At 39.0% G+C, this 17,986-nt stretch overlaps 1 protein-coding gene across 2 annotated transcripts in view; it reads left to right on the top strand.

Moving 5' to 3' along the window:
* The window catches only part of TMTC1 (transmembrane O-mannosyltransferase targeting cadherins 1), a 273,230-nt gene that overhangs the window by 29,467 nt on the left and 225,777 nt on the right, over window positions 1–17,986 (top strand). For both annotated transcript variants that reach the window (XM_039472167.2, XM_010337431.3), the window contains exons 4-5: window positions 1,803–1,979; window positions 5,522–5,728. In XM_039472167.2, coding sequence (XP_039328101.1) covers window positions 1,803–1,979; window positions 5,522–5,728 — 384 coding nt within the window. The remainder of the gene's footprint in view (window positions 1–1,802; window positions 1,980–5,521; window positions 5,729–17,986) is intronic.

Raw genomic sequence — 17,986 nt, 5'->3', positions numbered from 1 at the left:
CTCAGTCTCAGGTATGTCTTTATCAGCAGCATGAAAACAGATTATTACAGCCTAGAAAAAGGGGGCAGGTCAACCACATTGCCCAATTTCACAGAGATACGCCTGATTAAGCATTTGGTGGCCCTGATCTTTGGATCAGTTCATTGACCTATAGTCTTACAAACCACAGTGACTGAGGGACACTGTTTTAAATCAGTGGTTCTGAATAAGGGTTGATTTTTCTCCTCTTCCTAGACACCACCTCCTCTACCCACAGGAGACATCTGGCAATACCTGCAGACGTCTTCGGTTGTCACAACTCGAAGAGGTGCTCATGGCATCTAGTGGATAGAAGCAAAATATGTTGCTGAACAGACATCCTGCGATGAACAGGACAGTCCCTACAACAAAGAATTCTCTGGCAGGAAATGCCAATGGGGCTGAGATTGAGAAACCTGTTACAAACCGATTTAGACTTTGGGTCCATAATGAATTGAATTCAGTCTTAGGAAGTTTTGTTTTGTTTCAAGGGTGGAACATTTTCTTAGCACAGTGCAATTCTTCTTCTGCCCCTGGCTTTGCAGCATCCTACTGCATTCTTAATCATATGATGTGCGTGTTATGAAATCTGAAAATATAAGCCAAAATTTAACAGTTAATTGTTTCTTGTTTACTCTGGCATTAGAATAGAAGGAGTTTAAACTTGTTCTCTCAGCCCTGTTCTGTGTGGTTAATATGTTTGGGGGCATGATTAGGCCTGCAGCATATCCATATCCGTATGATAATGAGCCATGTTATTACAGATTTGTTTTGCATGCCATTCTTACTTTCAGAAATTTAAGCTATAGACCAACTCAATAAAAAAAAAGCCCATCTACTGCAAATTTTGCATATAATCTTATGTGATTGTTCTAAGACATAACACTAAGGAGAAAGCGTCTGAACTACAGAAATATTGGCTTTTACTTTAAAGGAATAGGATCCAATAGGTGTGGTATCTGCTGAAGGGAACAGTGATATTTCTTGGTAGGGGGCCAGTTCTGTTTTACAAGGTGAAACAAAGGCTTAACAGCACTGGAGAGATTTTGAAAATCCTTGTTGGAAATTAAACTGAGGAAAAAATAAATAAATTTTACCTAAGATATCCTCATAGAAAAATGAATTTTAAAATTTTGGCTAAATGAATTTAGCCAAAAGAAAAAAATAGGTTAAAATAGTTGCATTTTCATCCCGGAGAGACATGCTGAGTATATTTTGGCATGTATATCCACTGGCAACTTTGTTTTATGTATGGAAGCATATAAAACACTTCACTAACATAATGATGGTGATAAACACTTGATGTGTAAACGAGTCATTTGTTTAATTCCCCCCACAACAGTCATCCCTTTTCACACATAAGGGAACTGAAGCACCAAGAAGTAAGGTAACTTGCCCTGTATTACCCTGTTAATTAACTGCTGTGGTTAGCAGGGAACCGAGGGAACGTGGCTCCTGAGCTTATGCATATGGTTTTGTAACTTGATTATTCACTTAAAATGTATTCATTTAAACATCTTTTCATGTGACTAAGTATGTCTTTCTGGTAGAATTTTAAATGGCTTTTTAGTGTTCATTTATTACCTACCATAGTCTGTGTATACTGTGATTTAAGTACCAAATTTCGTATTGTTGGGATAAAGGCCCTTTAAGAAATCTCTGCTCACCTGCTTAATTACTTAGTATACAAGGAAATTGACATTAGAGCTTATCTTTAACAGGTGGGATTTCTTAGCAGCCCACATTCTTTCTGAGATTGAAAGGATCTCCAACTTGTTTTTCAGGAGTCTGGATCAGGGCTGTGTTGGGGAAAGTTTCCCTTCCACGGTGTCTCCCTTCTTCTTGCTGCTCAGTTTGCTTCTGGGGACCTGTGCAATGCTGGTGAAAGAGACAGGCATCACGGTGTTTGGAGTGTGCTTGGTGTATGACCTCTTTTCCCTTTCTCACAAGCAAGACAAGTCGTAAGTCATTTTAAAGTTTTGATATCAAACGGCGTGGCGTGGGCAGGGAAGAATTACTTAAAACAATAGTTTCCAAACTTCCATTTAAAAAATACAAGTATAACATTTTATTGAATGTCATCTTACCTCAGACTGTCTCGTAATTAACGAAGCTTATTTCATTAAGATAAGTGTGTTGTATATGTTCAAATGCTTCATACTTTCATATAAATCAATGAGGACTATGAAGTTTTTGTGAGCCCCAAATGCGGAATTGAAAAATGTCTGTGTTAATTGCAAGTTTATATTGCTAGCTTGTTTTGGTCGCATGCTACTGAGAAAATCTTGATTCGTGATTAAGTGATTGCCAGTGGCAACAGCTTTTAACAGCTTGCTTTGGATCCCTGTATTTGCATGAGTGTTATCCATCAAAGAGCCCCTTTGCCTGCTCTTCTAATGATGCTGTTACCTAAGAGTTTCAGGAGCGCCCATTGGAATTTCACAAAGAGCCAGTCTACACCATGCAGGAGTACATACACGTCATATCCAAATTAATGAACAAGCGTATTTAGTAGCCCAATTTATTTTAAAAAGTTAAGGCACACTCATTTTGTGTTGTGGCTTATAGATGATAAGAATCACTAAGGCATATTAAAAGTTCAAACACCTACTATAATTTCCTTCCCCATCAAATCTGTAATTACCAGTAATTTTGCAAGCAGACCCCATTTTTCAGTAATTATAAGGTCCTTACTTTTAAACTTTTAAAAGTTGTGGCTAATTTATTCTTCTGCCTTATCAAATGAAGAATTTTATTTTAAAAAAAAATCCTGCTTTTTAAATCCCGTTTCCTACCTCTTTATACTTCTTGACATAAAGATAAGAGCAGTGCTATTGAGTGGTAATAAACTGAGATGAGTCAGGAAATTCTGATTACCTTCCTGCCTGGGAGTGTGATAGCTGGGGATAATTTAAAAAGAGTATAGTGCTGTGTTGGGTCTCGGTAAGTCTCAGAGGCTTGTAAAATCATGGAGCCAAATGATCACTTTGACCCAAACTCATGCCGAGAAAACCATGAACCAAAGGCACTCATTCCCTTTGGTCTATATGAGGATGCCTTTCCTCCCTATCCTCTAACCAGTGGGAGTAATTGCATTGCCCATCTTACTTTTCAGAAAACAAACTATAAACCCCTTTCTGCTTCCTTCTTGCATCTACCTTGTTTCAACCTCCTTCTTTCTGCTGTGCCTCACTGATAGCAAAAAGATAAGACAGCTGACTGCAGATGCGTTCTCCCGTGTGGTCCAGTCCAGAGCTATTTTAATGTTGTCATTGAAGTCATGTCTCCTCTGGTCTTGGGGCTCTCCAGCCCATGGGTGCCTACACCTCCTTTTTTCTTCTTCATGTAGTCACTGTTGAGCCAGGCCTTTTTCAAAACGGATAATTGTCTCTTTTCTTTCTTTGCTAATCTTTCTTAATCTTCATCAAACTAAACAGCCAGAAATTCATTGGGAGGGTAATACTGCTGACAGAAGTCCTACAGCTTAGTCTGTTTTTCTTTCTTTCTTTCTTTCTTTCTTTTTTTAAGAAACTTTTAGCTTTCACATCCAGCAGTGCAGCTGCCTAAGTGAAGGCATTCATTCTTCGTGCTTTTATCCACCCATTCAACACATACTCATTCTGCCTTGCCAAGAGCAAGACAGATACGGTTCCTTCCAGCAAAAAGTACACAAGATGTTGGTGGAGACAGACATTATGTGAGTAATTCGAGGAGTGATCGACTACAGTTGTGAAAAGTGGTAGGCAGGAACCAGAGGATGTAACACAGAGACCTGGCCCAAAATAGTTAATACCACCTAAGGGCTGCCCTGTGCTAGGCACTGTGCCATGCTATTTGCTCGCAACAACCTTTATCCTCATTTTACAGAGGAGAAAACAGAGGCACAGAAAGTAATCCTCCCCACCGCAGTCAGCCAGCCCAAGGGGAGCCAGAAGTTGGGGCCATGTCCATGTGGCTCCAGGTCCACAGGATTAGCCCTGAGCACTATTGCCTCCCAGGAGGAACACATGGCAGGTACTCAGGAGACCTCGCAGGACATCTGCTGCTCAGGCATCATGAGACAGTTACCCAGCTCAGAGGTTCTGAGTATTTGGGGGATCATGGACTCTTGAGAATTTCACAAAGTTTTGTCCCCAGAGGAATGCACATATACATAAAGTTTTACACAATCACTTAGGGGTCTACTCCCCAGTCCCTACTTTACCTGCTAATTTAGAGTAAACATCTTAGCACTAGGTGGTTCTTGAGATCTTTCATTGCATGATTTAGGAAGCAGGAAAGAAACAGTAATAGAAACAAAGTGCTGCAAGTACTTTCCTACAAGAAGTATGATTTATTCTTAAATTTTAAGATTGGGCCACATAGATAGTATGTGATGTTTTCTGTTTGACATCTTTAGGAGGAAAGATTTTCAGGGAAAGATCAGCTCCTGAAAGTTATCTTTCTTTTTTAAAAACTTAGGATATAATTTCCAGCATCTAGAAAGTAACATTCCCCGCCCACAGTCCTTAACCTCTCTCTCCAGAGGGAATTACAATCCTGAATTTGGCACTTTTCATTTCCATGATTGTTGCTAGTACTTTGCTTCACGTACACACATGCCAGTGAATATCAAAATTATCATTTTGTGTATTTTCAAACTTTACATAAATGGTATTGCTTGCTTTTATTTCCATTTACCATTGGGCTTTTGAGATTTATCAGTGTTGATTTATATAGCTATATTTTATTTATCTTAACTGCTATATAACATATAATTATCATTAACCATTTTTCTGGGTTTGGAATTTAGGTTATTTCCACATTTTCGCTATTATAAACTACGCTGCAGTGGAATTTCTGTGCATATATTCTTGTGCAAACACATGAAGGTTTCTTTCAGGCATAACCATGGAAGTGTAGTTGCTGGGCAAAGGATAGATGCACGTTGACTGCATCACGTCCCAAGACACTGCTCCTGAAATGCTTCTAGCAGGAATGAGAATCACCTTTGTTTCACTTTCTGACCATCCCTTGGTAGTATCAGATGTTTAAATTTTTGCCCATCTAGTGGTTATGAGTTATATCTCAGAGAATTCATAACAGAAAAAAATGTAATTATTGGATAGTTCAGCTATGAGCAATATCTTACAAGATCATAATAATGTAAATCCTTAATACCACTTCAACCAAATATTCTGAGATAAACCTATTTGGAGTGTAAGGGGTGAAGAAGTGTGTGTGTGTGTGTGTGTGTGTGTGTGTGTGTGTGTTGGTGGCAATCTAAGAAAGACTCAGTTATAGTGTTGTAAGTCAGTAGGATAAGTTTTAAAATTGAAAAAATATGTATAATTATGTTGTTTTAATAATATGGCAATAAATGTCAGAAACACAGGAGCTAAAGACTTGAGAATGATTGTTTCCAGGAAGCAGGACTTGAGGGCGGGGCGGCATACTGCTATCTGTTGTTGCAAGCCTTGTCATTCTGTTTGACTTTGTCTTCCCTCAATTCCATGCATAACAGGAGCAATGGGGCCATCTGTCCACGTAGCCCACAGCAGCCCGGGAGCCCCCAGCCCTCCTCACTGCCAGGCCATCCTCACCGAGAGAATGGGAAGCACCAGCGTTTCCCTCACAAAGGAGCTTGGGGTGGCTGCCACTCTCCACTGCCATCGGAACCCAAGAGCAGTGGATTCCCGGTGTCCCCACCAGCTGTGTGGTCCATGATGAGGTACTGGGCTGGGTTTCTTGGTTCTTGCATGTTTTAAACATCCCAGCATCACCTAGTGCAGCCTTGGGTGCCTGGGGAAGTGAAGCACTGAGGCAGCACACTGTGACCTCCCTCTCTTCATGCTTCCCTCCTTCCCTTCTTTCTGTTCCCCTTTCCCTCTTTTCCTGCCCTATAATACAATGGATAAGAAAGGAGTAGTTAGATGAAGCAAGCGGAAGCCCTGCTCTCTGCCTGTGATGAGGTGTGGGTCTGTGCAGCTTCAGGCATCAGAAGGCACCCTTTGTTTCCTCGGGGAGGTGGGTGTTCTCCCTCCACTTCTCCTGCCTCTCTCTGCTCTTTGTGCTTGATCTGAATTTATTACAATGCAAATATGGGAGGAAACCCAGAGGACTCTTCCTTTCTGAAATGTTTTTGAAGATGTCTGAAGATCTTTAGTGCATATGATTGTCTTTTCTTCTTTATTTTTTAATATTTTGATGTAGCCATGAAAATCAGCATGGATTTATCAGGACAGGTGTTGCTCACTAACTTAGGTTGTCTCCAAAATAGCTCAGTCCATGTGCAAGTGAGAACATAACAAATATATGCTAAAAGATCAACTTAGGCACATTAAAAAGCTAAAGAGTTTATTTGAGCAGACAGTGATTAATGAATTGGGCAGCTCCAGACCTCTGAGGTTTGGGCTCCCCTGCCGAGGCAGGAGGGAAAGTTTTTATAGGGCGAATGCAGAAGCAGGGCAAAGGAAATATTTGATTGGTTAAAGGGGAGCAATATTCCTATATGGATCATTGGAGTGGAAAGTTCCTAGTTAGAGGTTACTTAGTGGTTAAGCTTGATTTCATTTTATCGTTTACACTGAGTTGGGTTTCTCGGCTTATGTGGGGATGCAGGTTGCCAGAGACACCTCAGCCTAATGACCTCCAAATTATTTTAACATATGGAAATTCCATTCATAGGATTAGCACTTTACCACTTCAGATTGCTGTTCTTACTCTTCTGTGTAGTCCCTTAGAATTCCTTCTTTCTGTAGTCTTGGTTTTCAGTTATTCTCACCTTTGCCTGTGTTTTTTTTTTTATCTTGCCCCAGTCATTCATTCTTTTGTTCATTCATCAATAAATATCTGTTAAGTGGCTGAAAAGTGCCAGGCATGTTCTAGGCACCAGGAGTGTCCTGGTAAATAAGAAAGACAAGGTCCTTGTTCTTGTATAACTTTCCTTCTAGTAGAAGAAGGTAGATGGTAAATAATCAACAACGAATGAACAATGTGAGTGCTAAGAAGAGAGTAAGGCAGGATGTGACGGAGAGCGATGGCTTGGCCTGAAGGCATTCAGGTTGGTTGACCAAGGAAAACTTCTGAATCCTCCTGAATGAGGTTAGGAGTCAGTGAAGGTGTGCAAAGATCTGGCAGAGGGTTCTGGGCTTGAGGGTTATGAGCAAATTTGGAGAAGAAGGGGTGAGGGCAAGGATCGGTCAGGGCACAGGTGAAGGGCTGTGCTGGCTGTGGAAGCATGTTTGGATTTTATTCTGAGGGGAATGGGAAGATGTTGAAGTTTTATTATTATTTTTTTAAGTATAGACAGACATGATTACATTTCTTTTAAAAACATTCCCTCTGGCCTCTTTGTGATTCAGGATATTGGGGACAATCGCAAAGAAGGGAAAAGGGTTAGGAGGCTTTCATACAAGCTGAGTGAGGGAAAGGGAGTCTTAGCTGAGTGTCATAGCAACTGCAATGAAGGGATGAGCTGGATTTGAGATACACCTTCTGATACAGGCCCAACAGGACTCACTAGTGTTTGTGATGATGGGGAGAGAGAAAGGAAGGAAACAAGGATTTCCAAGTTTCTGGCTTAACCAGGTGGGTGGATGGTGGCGTTAGTTACTAAGTGGAGAAATTAGGGGAGCAGTAGGTTTTCTGGGGGTTGGAGAGAGAACAAAATCACAGTAAGGTGGAAATTCCTGAGGAAAAGGGAAGAGGAATAAAGGGTTAAAACATTGAGCAAATCTTTACATTTTTGTTGAGGGCCACGGAGGGAAAGAAGATGAAACAATTGGGGACATTGTGAATTTTTTAAACGGAGGCTAAAGAGGCAGGGGAAAGGAGTACAGAGATCATTGGAGACATTCACAGAAGCTGGGCTGCCACGTGAGTATGAACTCGGTTGGGGCAGGTTCATGTCAGGGTGTGTCACGGGTGGGTTGCCAGCTCCTGTCAACAGGGTCTGGCCAATAGCACCTGCTTAAATAATTGCAACATGGATCAGTTGATGAGTGGATGATAAGGAAGTGTTGGAAATTAAGCATAGTGGAACATTTCCAATAAATTTGCCAATGAAGAAATGAGGAAAAGGTTATTAGTGGGAGGAATGTTCATTTTTCTTTCCAGTTTTATTTTAAATTTTACGGATGTGTGTGGGTGTGCACGCGCATACATACGTGTATTGTTAGATAACCAGCACACACCTGTTATGTGCTGCTAATTGTTTAATAACTGGCTCTCCAAAGAAAGGGACTCCTGATTTGTAGTGTTTGCTAATGTAAATACTCCCACTGTGACTGATTTCAAGCTACGAGTGTGACTTCACTGAACATGGCGCCGTGAGGGCTGTGTCATAGCCCGCCGTGATGCAGCGTTTCTATCAGATAGATGCAGTAGACACAAATAACCTCAAAAGCATAGGTCATAGAAAAGTGAAGCAAAAACCAACTCAAGAATAATGAGCTTTGAGTATTTAGTACCTTGTTTAAAATATGATGTATTTAATTTTGTTTATGTCATTTGATTTTCAATAATGGCTATTTTTTAAATAAGTGGCTTGTAAAATTCCTACAAATTTAATAGTCAGCTCTTCCAAACCAGTGTCAGCCAGCTCTAACACAACAGTGAGAAGATCCCTCAGGAGAGGGAAGAAAACTTTGTTATCCAACTACTGTGTACCAGGAAGGGGGCCAGCATGTCCCATATGTTATCCCATGCAACCACTGTGGTATCTCTTTTAGGCTAAATATTGCAACTCCCATTGCTATAAGGAAACTGAGGCTTAGAGGTTAAAAAACCTTGTCCAAGTTCGCATAGTAAGTGGTAGGGTCAGGATTGGAACTCAGGCTGTTTGACTCCTAAACTTGTGCTTTGCTCATTTACTATGCTCTGAAGTCCAGAGTCCAGGGCGAGGGCTAAGCTTTGGGGAAGAGGCAGGGTGCTTGTATCATTTATATGTGGAGCTGGCTTCTCCATTGAACTCTCAGCAGGTACAAAGTTTCTTGCAGTCACCTCTGGTTCCACAAATGAGACACCTTGACTTGCTTCAATATGGGTTATTGGTGATAATATATCAAGCTAGGTGACATGCTTTATAGATTACTTTTTGTTTTTTTTTTAACCTCAAGTAGCAGGCTATTTTAGAAAATGATGATTGGAGAGCAGTAGCTAGCACAGCTGGAATTGGGCCAGATTCTCACTAAGTTAATGTGTTTGTGGGCCAGGACCATCTTTCCTCCATAGAAAGGAAAGTTGTCATATATCTGCTCTTTGGGAAAAAAGAAGGTGTCATACATTTGAGTAAAAATTCGATTACTGTTACAATTACTTTAGAACACTGTGCTTGTACTTTTGTCAGAAGGTGATCAGGTAAAGCAAATAAAAGTTAGAAGAGACAACGTCATCGTAGTTCTGAAGATCTCTGACTCTGCAGATGGAGCATTTAAATCGTGGCTCCATCACTTACTTGATCCTGGACAAGTTATTTGAGCTCTGTGAACCTCAGTTTTCTCATCTATCAAAGGGGAAAATGATAGCAGCATGTCACTCATACTGGGTGTCAGGACTAAAAGCATTAGTACACATACTGAGCATGTAATTGGTGCCTGGCATACCGTGGACTCTCAGCACATGGAAGCCAGCAGCGTCATTATTATTAGTTTAGTATTCTGAATATTATTTTCTCTGTTTGGGTTTCCGAACACCAGGATGCATGGTGAAAATTCTGACCCTGCAATATACAGGCAGGAAATGAGTTTTTTTTTTTTTTTTTTTTTTTTTTTCTTGATGGTTCAACTTCAAAACTATTAGGACGTAGTCATATTGGATGCATTGGTGTGAGGTTGACAAGAATTGGGCTCAATGTTATCAGGCAAAATATTGTTTTCAGAAACTAAGTAATACAGGGAAAAAAATCTAAGCCCAGGAAAAAAATCCTACTGCAGGTCATTTATTTGGTTTGCCTGTTTTTATGTGATTTAGTGATTGACTTATGGGTAGAAAGTAAAATGAAAAGCCTAGAGTTGAGAGTACCTACTCTAAAATCAGATGACATTTTAGTTCATGCTTCTTTTACTGAATTACTCTGTGGGAAATGAGAAATGTTTTATGTGTAAACACCCCCCAACATCTTAAATACATCAAATTCATGCACACATGGACACACTTTCCCTTTCACATTAGAAAGCCTAGTGAATTCTAAATGAAATCCTATCTTCATTCCATATACATCAAATATATACACACCTATATATGTATAGTTATTCTTCATATATACTTGATTGGTTTCATATTTAAATGACAATGACCACAATAGATATTAAAGACAGTTCTTGGCTCAATAAATTCTTGGACATTTCCTCTTTCCTCTGCTGCCCTTCAAAGTATGGTATGGATCATTCATTCATTCAGTACTGTTTGCTGAGCACCTACTATGTGTCAGGCACTACTTTTGGTGCTGGGAATATGGCAGTGAAATAAAGCCCTATTCTTATGAAAGTTTATGGGATGATGATTATGATATTTCTATATAAAATGAACTTCTTTTCTACTTTTTTGAGCAAGTTAATGGTTAGATTTTCATTTCAGTGGCTTTTTAAAGTTTTTTTTTTCTGTAAATACCTTGCACATAGGCATGCAAATAAAAAAACTAAGACCAGTTTAGGACTAGAGAACAGTTTGGCACTAAAGTGAATTGTAAGGTAATTAACTTCAAGGGATGTAGGGAGGCATGTACATATTTTGACCTTCAATGATAAAATGGGTAACTGATCTTTTAAGTGTCATTTTTATGTTTTATTGCTGTAGACTGTGTACTGCACTCCTTTTCCCCCAAAGTAAGAAAAGCGGTGCAAATTAAACTCCTGAGGTAGGTTTTTGAACTTTTACGCCACACGTATGATTCTATGAGTAGGGAAAATGTGTTCCAGATTATTACCAGCCTCATACCATCTTTTAGAGAAGCCTAGTGAGCTAGTGATAGGAGATTTGCAGGTGATGGAACAAATCTGTGTTGAAAGCCTGCATTATTGATGAATAGAGTTCTCTTTCTCCTCCTTATACATCATATTCATTGATTCATCTCAGATGAGCCACTTTCAGTCTCATTCAGCTGCTGCTTTCAAAAATGAAATGTCTGAATATAAGAGGTGTGGAGTTAACTAATGGGTCTACACAGAAAATACATGTAACAGTTAAAAGTGAAGTTTGTAGGTTCATATTTATTTAATAAATATCACATCCCTCATTAAAAAATCGCTTAAAATATAAACCTCAGTAATGCACATTAAAAACACAAACCACCTCATGGAAGCAGATATGAACTAAGATCTTATTTTAAAGGATCTTTGCAAATTTTTAATTGCTGCTAATAGCTTTCTCCTTGCTTTCCTTGCTTTGTGTATAGATGAACTGGACCACATTTTACTATGGAATTCACTCTTCAATGGCATACATAGTTAAATCTTTAAATGTAGTTTTTAGATGACTGTGTCCAGATCACTGTGAGTTCTTTTCAGGAGGTAGGAGCATGATGGTGGTAGACCCATGAAAGTAATAACTTTTAGGCTCAACTATATAATGACACTGACCAAACTAACCAGTATGATTAAAGTTATGTATTATGAAACAACTTTATAACTGTTGGTACTCAGGGTCTTATCATTCAGACATAATACCCAAATGATATCCTTCCTGATCTTTATCCATATGCATCCCTGAGCTTTTTCCATTCTTCAGTTTTTTGTTTGTTTGTTTTTTGTTTCTTGTTTAATCAAGTTTTTGAGATGGACTCTCGCTTTGTCACCCAGGCTGGAGTGCAGTGGTGTGATCTTGACTCACTGCAATCTTCACCTTCTGTGTTCAAGTGATTCTCAGAATTTGGCCTCAGCTTCCCAAATAGCTGGGATTACAGGTGTGCCACCACACCCAGCTAATTTTTGTACTTTTAGTAGAGACAGGGTTTTGCCATGTTGGCCAGGTTGGTCTTGAACTTCTGACCTCAGGTGATCCGCCCACCTCGGCCTCCCAAAGTGCTGGTATTACAAGCGGAGCCACTGTGTCTGATCCACTTTCTTTTTAATGTAGTGAATCGACCATAGATTTTGCTAAGACCCTGTGTTCTTTGGTATTAGGTCAGGACTACAGGCACACTGAGTGAATGTTAAGGCACTGGAGAAGGGAGGTGGGCAATTACGGCAGGCAACTGATCTACTGTGGAGAAGGAAATAGTTTATTGAGAAGGGTAAATGAATGGTGGTGTTTTGCTGTAGGTGTGACAGAAATGGTGGGAAATGTATTTTAATAAATAAAAATAATAAGGTTGGGCACTGTGGCTCATACCTGTAATGCCAGCACTTTGAGAGGCTGAGGTGGGAGGATCACTTAAGCCCAAGAATTTGTGGCTGTAGTGAGCCATGATCGCACCACTGCACTGCAGCCTGGGTGACAGAGCAGGACCTTGCCTCTAAAAAGAAAAAAAAGTTAAGTAGAAAACTTACTTTTTAAAATAAACTGTGTCAGTTAGTGTCACAAGTCTTCTGAATTATGAACTGTGTTGATTGGAAGAGTCATTACTGTGCCTTTAATGTTCTTCAGTGGATTATTTACCCAAGCTCATTTCCCAAGTCTCATTAAAGTAGCTTTTCTCAAATACAGACCTTGCCAGAAAAGTGTTTTCTTTGGTGGCTAGAGAATTTGAAGAGAGCTTTTTGTTTTTTCTATTACTATTTCTTAGCCATTAATTGAGAGGGATGTCATCCCTTCTGAACCAGACCCACAGTATGTGATAAAACAGAAATCATCTTTATGAGTTCATCTGAAAGCTTATTAGAACTCCACATTGGTTCCTGAATGGAACTCAGCACTAAAATGCATCATTTCAATAAAGTGCTTGTTGGCTTCATTCAGAAGTTAGCACTAAAAGCTGCTTCTAGATAAATCACATGCTAAGGAGGCAAAAATTCCTTTTAATTTATGGGTAGCAGTTGGTAGTTTCTAACTGCTGACAGTCCCTGGTTCATTCTGCTTCATCTTGATTGGGTATCGGTTCTTGGCAATATTTGATCCCCTGTGAATTTCAGTCAGTGGATGATAAGTTCTTTCCTTTCTCAGTGTAGAGTAATCAAGCTTAGGCATCTGCCTTCCAACTGGATGCACAAGGACATATGTTGAAAGAGAACGCTATCAGAACGTAGGCATTTCTTGTTGGCATGCAATCCCATCACTGTCACAATACGCTGTTGAAAGAGGATCTCAGGTCTCATGGCTTTCCATCAGCTCAGCAGACACCATATGGAATACTCAACCTCTGGCCTGTGTGCGTAAGAGAGTGGCAGCTGACTTCAAGGCCACCAAACAGCTCTATTCTTCTGCAGAACACAGCTAGTGCTTTTACGGTGCTGCAGGGAGTTAGCTGCTGCTATCTTCGCCTTTTAGTTAATGCTACTGTCAACCAGTTTAATTTCGTTCTCTTTATCTTTTTTAATGTAACCTACTGACAGTTTGTGGAGTGACTGTAATAAAAACTGTATCAGTTCATCTTAACATTGTAAACACTCAGGGGATATATAAATATTTTTTCATGAGAACATTATTCTATGCCAAGTAATAGATCATTGTGGTTTCACATAATTTGGTGGGCTTTCCAGGTTGTTGCTAGGAAAATTGTCTGGCACAGGTTTTGATCTTGTGCTATGTATTGTAGACTCAATATGACAGAACCTTAAAGATAGACATGCTTAAATGAAATATTTTTTAAAAAAATTCAAGAGGTTTGGAAGGACATTTTATCCATTAGAAGAAAACCAGAATTTTAGAAGTGGAAATGATTTGAAAATTCTCTTAAAATTCAGAAGCAAGCATGATGATCATGATTTTCATCATGGTCCACATTATGAGTACCACTATAGCACTCCCAATGGCCAGGAACCATGCTTCAAATTTTACAGATGGCTTACAATTTTAATTCTTACAAAGTCTATGAGGTTGGCAGTGTACATTACCAGTAAAGAACATGGACTCCTACCAGAGCGCCTGGGTTCTAATTCTGCTCCCACTGCTTACTAGGCATATGATCTTTTGCAGTTTGCTTACACTGTCTGTGTCTTAGTTTCCTTGTGTGCACCATGGCCTATCCCATGAGATTATTGTGAAAAACAAATGAGGTAGTACATAAAACAGCTTAAAATAGCTCTTAATTGTGGATTTTCATAAATGGTAGTGCTAGGATTTAACTCCTCTCTCCCATGTTTATTTTATGCCAAAGCCAATGTGGAAGAATTACTGTTTAGAAAGTTTTTCTTTTTACAGAATTCACCTTTTCTTTGTTGTGTCCATGAAGGAAAGTTGTATAGTGTTGGTTTGACTTTATGGTATTTAGTTACTTTACCTCATTTTATGAGCTTACAGTATTTTAGAGGGAAATAGATTATAAGAGAAAAACATTCTTGTCCTTTAAAGGTTAACAGGATAATAGAATCTTTACAATAATACTTAATTCTTAACTGATGAATGCCATCCTTGTTATAAGTTGTCTCAAAAGGCACACAGAGTTGTTCTTAGTTTCTGAGACTAACAGCTGATCTTTTAAAATAATTTTTGATGTATGTTGAATGATGATCACTTCAATAAACAAATCATTACATTGAAAAGCAAATAATAAAGAATATTTTACTAGATTTTTAGATAGATGACCTTATGGGAGGATGTGTTTCATTTTGTAGGTTTATGAATTTTTGATACTATTTATATTATTCAAGCTATGATCTTTATAACTTTATATATAAGATTAAAAATGCATATTGATTTTGAAGTCAGCCTAAGCTACAGTCTTCATTAATGACTTGTCATTAAATATTTGCCCTTAATGATTTAACCTATATAAGTATTGGTAAAATGAATGTTAAGTATAGATTTTTAAGAGATGAAGGCAATTAATATATATAATTCAGAAAAATAAAGAATACAACCAAACCCAAACAACCAGCCAGAGTTGGATGGCAGGAATGAATAATGTTTGTGTCTTTTGTTAAGAGCTAGACATGCTCTAGGTACCTAATCAAAAACTAATATATTTCATTGTTTGAGTTACACAGTAGAGCTTTTGGTTCCTGACAGTTAAGTCTTTATCAGAGATTTTTTTTCAGTTTTCATTTGGCTTCCTTAAGTAATTTTTCTTTGTGATTATGAAAGGAGTGTGACTTTGTGAAAGGAATGATGATCCACACTGCAATTATGATGAAAAAAAGCTTTGATTTTAAAAAGTGGTCTCTTTCATGATAGAGCTTCAGTTTGACTTGGCATGCAGAGTCAGGGAGAGATTGTGCATTTATCCACAATATAATGTGTTTCTCCTTTCTTTGTAACTGCCAAGGTTATAAAGGTAAACCATTCAGGTAAGTCAAAATTGGGTACCAATCTCCAGATATTTTTATGCAGAAAATGTAGATGTGATCGTGGTTGATGACTAAGAGAACAGAATGTCTTCAGCATAAAAACTCTTTTCATTGTCTCTCCTTATTGTTTTTGAAAAACCTGAACAATAGTCACTGATTTGTTTTGGGGTGTATGTGTGTGCTTTCTTTTTTAGAGAATAGCTATGTCTCAGGTTGTGCTAGAGACAAAGAAATGAGAGACAGCATAGGGTAGTGCAAGAAGCCCGGCCAGTGGGAAAACTGGGTCCTACTTGAATTTTGATCTGCAATGTCCCTTGAGCCAATTACTTTCGCTCCCTAGATCTTGGTTTTTCTTATCCATGAAGTGAAAAATGGGAGACAAGCTGGTTGATCTCATGTCATTTGCTACTCTCCAGAAAGTCTATTATCTTCAAACTCTTAGGAACTGTACTGTCAGTTTTCTTCTTCTTTTGAAATGATCATACTCCATTGGCCTGTCTGTAGTTAGAAATTGTGTGAGAGTTAGAGGTTGACCTAAAATGAAATACCATAATGAGAGACTCTTGCGACTACACAGACTTTGGAAAAAATTTTGCTAGTGTTCATTTGGTCATTTTTCTCTTTTCCTTTTCCATTCTTAATTTTGGGCTACCTAAGTCCTTGGAACTTAGCTCAAATGCATTGATGGAAAATGTCAATATTTAAAAAAGATTAAGCTCTCCCTTGCATGTATTTTGCCTTTAATAATTATAATGTAGTAAAGTTGTACATTGGCAAAGTAATTTTTAAAAGGTTTTTTTTGATATCTTTAATACATATTTATTAAAAACATATATATATGTGTGTGTGTGTATATGTAAAGAGTTTATTAATATTAACTTACATGATCACGAGGTCCCACAATAGGCTATCTGCAAGCTGAGAAGCAAGGAGAGCCTGTCCGAGTCCTAAAACTGAAGAACTTAGAGTCTGATGTTTGAGGGCAGGAAGCATCCAATATGACAAAGATGTAGGCTGAAAGGCTAGGCTTGTCTCAATTTTCACCTTTTTCTGCCTGCTTTATATTCACTGGAAACTGATTAGATTGTGCCCACCACATTAAGGGTGGATCTGCCTTCCCCAGCCCACTGACTCAAAGGTTAATCTCTTTTAGCAGCACCCTCACAGACATGCCAAGGTTTAATACTTAGTATCTTTTAATCCAATCAAGTATTAGCCATCACAAACACTCAGCATTAACCATCACAAACCCCATCTCCTCAATTTTTTTTTTTAATGGGCTGGGCATGGTGGTACACACTTGTGGTTTCAGCTACTTGGGAGGCTGAGGCAAGAGGATCACTTGAGCCCAGGAATTCCTGGCTGGTGTAAGCTACAATGACACCCGTGCACTCTAGCCTTGGTAACAGTGTGAGACCTCATCATTTAAAAATAAATAGAGAAAGAACGATGGAGACTGGGTGCAGTGGCTCACACCTGTAATCCCAGCACTTTGGGAAGCCAAGGCAGGCAAATCACGAAGTTAAGAGTTCAAGATCAGCCTGGCCAACATGGTGAAACCCCATCTCTACTAAGAATACAAAAATTAGCCGGGCGTGGTGGCACATGACTGATCCCAGCTATTCGAGTGACTGAGGCAAGAGAATCGCTTGAACAAGGGAGGCGGAGGTTGCAGTGAGCCAAGAGCGCATCACTGCACTCCAGCCTGGGTGACAGAGCAAGACTCTGTCTCAAAAAAAATAAGATGGAATTTTCTTAATTTGATGAGTGCAGGACTGCCTCGGTTCCAGTTTCATACAGTCTCTCTATTCAGTTCTCTGTAAGAGATAGAATAGAATTACTGTGCCCTAACTCAAAATTTTCAAAAAAGAGATTGATTGGCCCAGCATGGATTAGCTTAAATCTTGGTGGGGAAGTCATACAAATAAAAAGATAATTTCATTCAGGATGGCAAGTGCAATGCCAGAAGTATATACACAGAATTATGGGATCACAGGAGAGGTGACCTTAGCCAGCTTGGCAAGTTTGGCTCAAGCTGAGTCTTAACAGATGAGACAATGACAGTCTCTCCAGGCAGAAAGCATAGGTTGGACAAAGACGCAGAGGGGTGCAACTGCAGAATGCCTGTGTGTGTGTGTGTGTGTGTGTGTGTGTGTGTGTGTGTGTGTGTGTCTGTGTGTGTGTGTACATGAATTCGTGCAACTAGGAGCAGCTCAGGGCATGAGCAGTGGGAGATGAGGTTGGGAAGGTAGGCAGGAGTCCTGTCATGGAGGAACTTGGGAGTGAAGCAGATGAAGGTTAACAGGGTGGTGGCATATTCATCTGAATGAGATTCCTATGTAGGAAAGTCTGATCATGAGGCCTGATGGAACTTACGATTTAAGTGTGATGGTGAGAAAACTCAAAACATTTGATACTGTTATATTTTTGAGAATGATAAAATGATACTTCTGAGATTTTTATCATAATTGAATCCTGCATATTTGTGAAAGCTCAGTATTTTGTTTGTTGAGGTTGTCTCATATAAAAAATTTCTTTACTCATTTTTGAAGTTTTGTAGAGTTTTCACATTGAAGAAAAAGTAACAGGAGGCTTGCCAGTGCATT

This window comes from Saimiri boliviensis, chromosome 7 (genome assembly GCF_048565385.1).
Source record: "Saimiri boliviensis isolate mSaiBol1 chromosome 7, mSaiBol1.pri, whole genome shotgun sequence".
Classification (NCBI taxonomy): domain Eukaryota; kingdom Metazoa; phylum Chordata; class Mammalia; order Primates; family Cebidae; genus Saimiri; species Saimiri boliviensis.
Note: the sequence above shows the minus strand (reverse complement) of the source record. Positions and strands in the feature narration are given on the sequence as shown.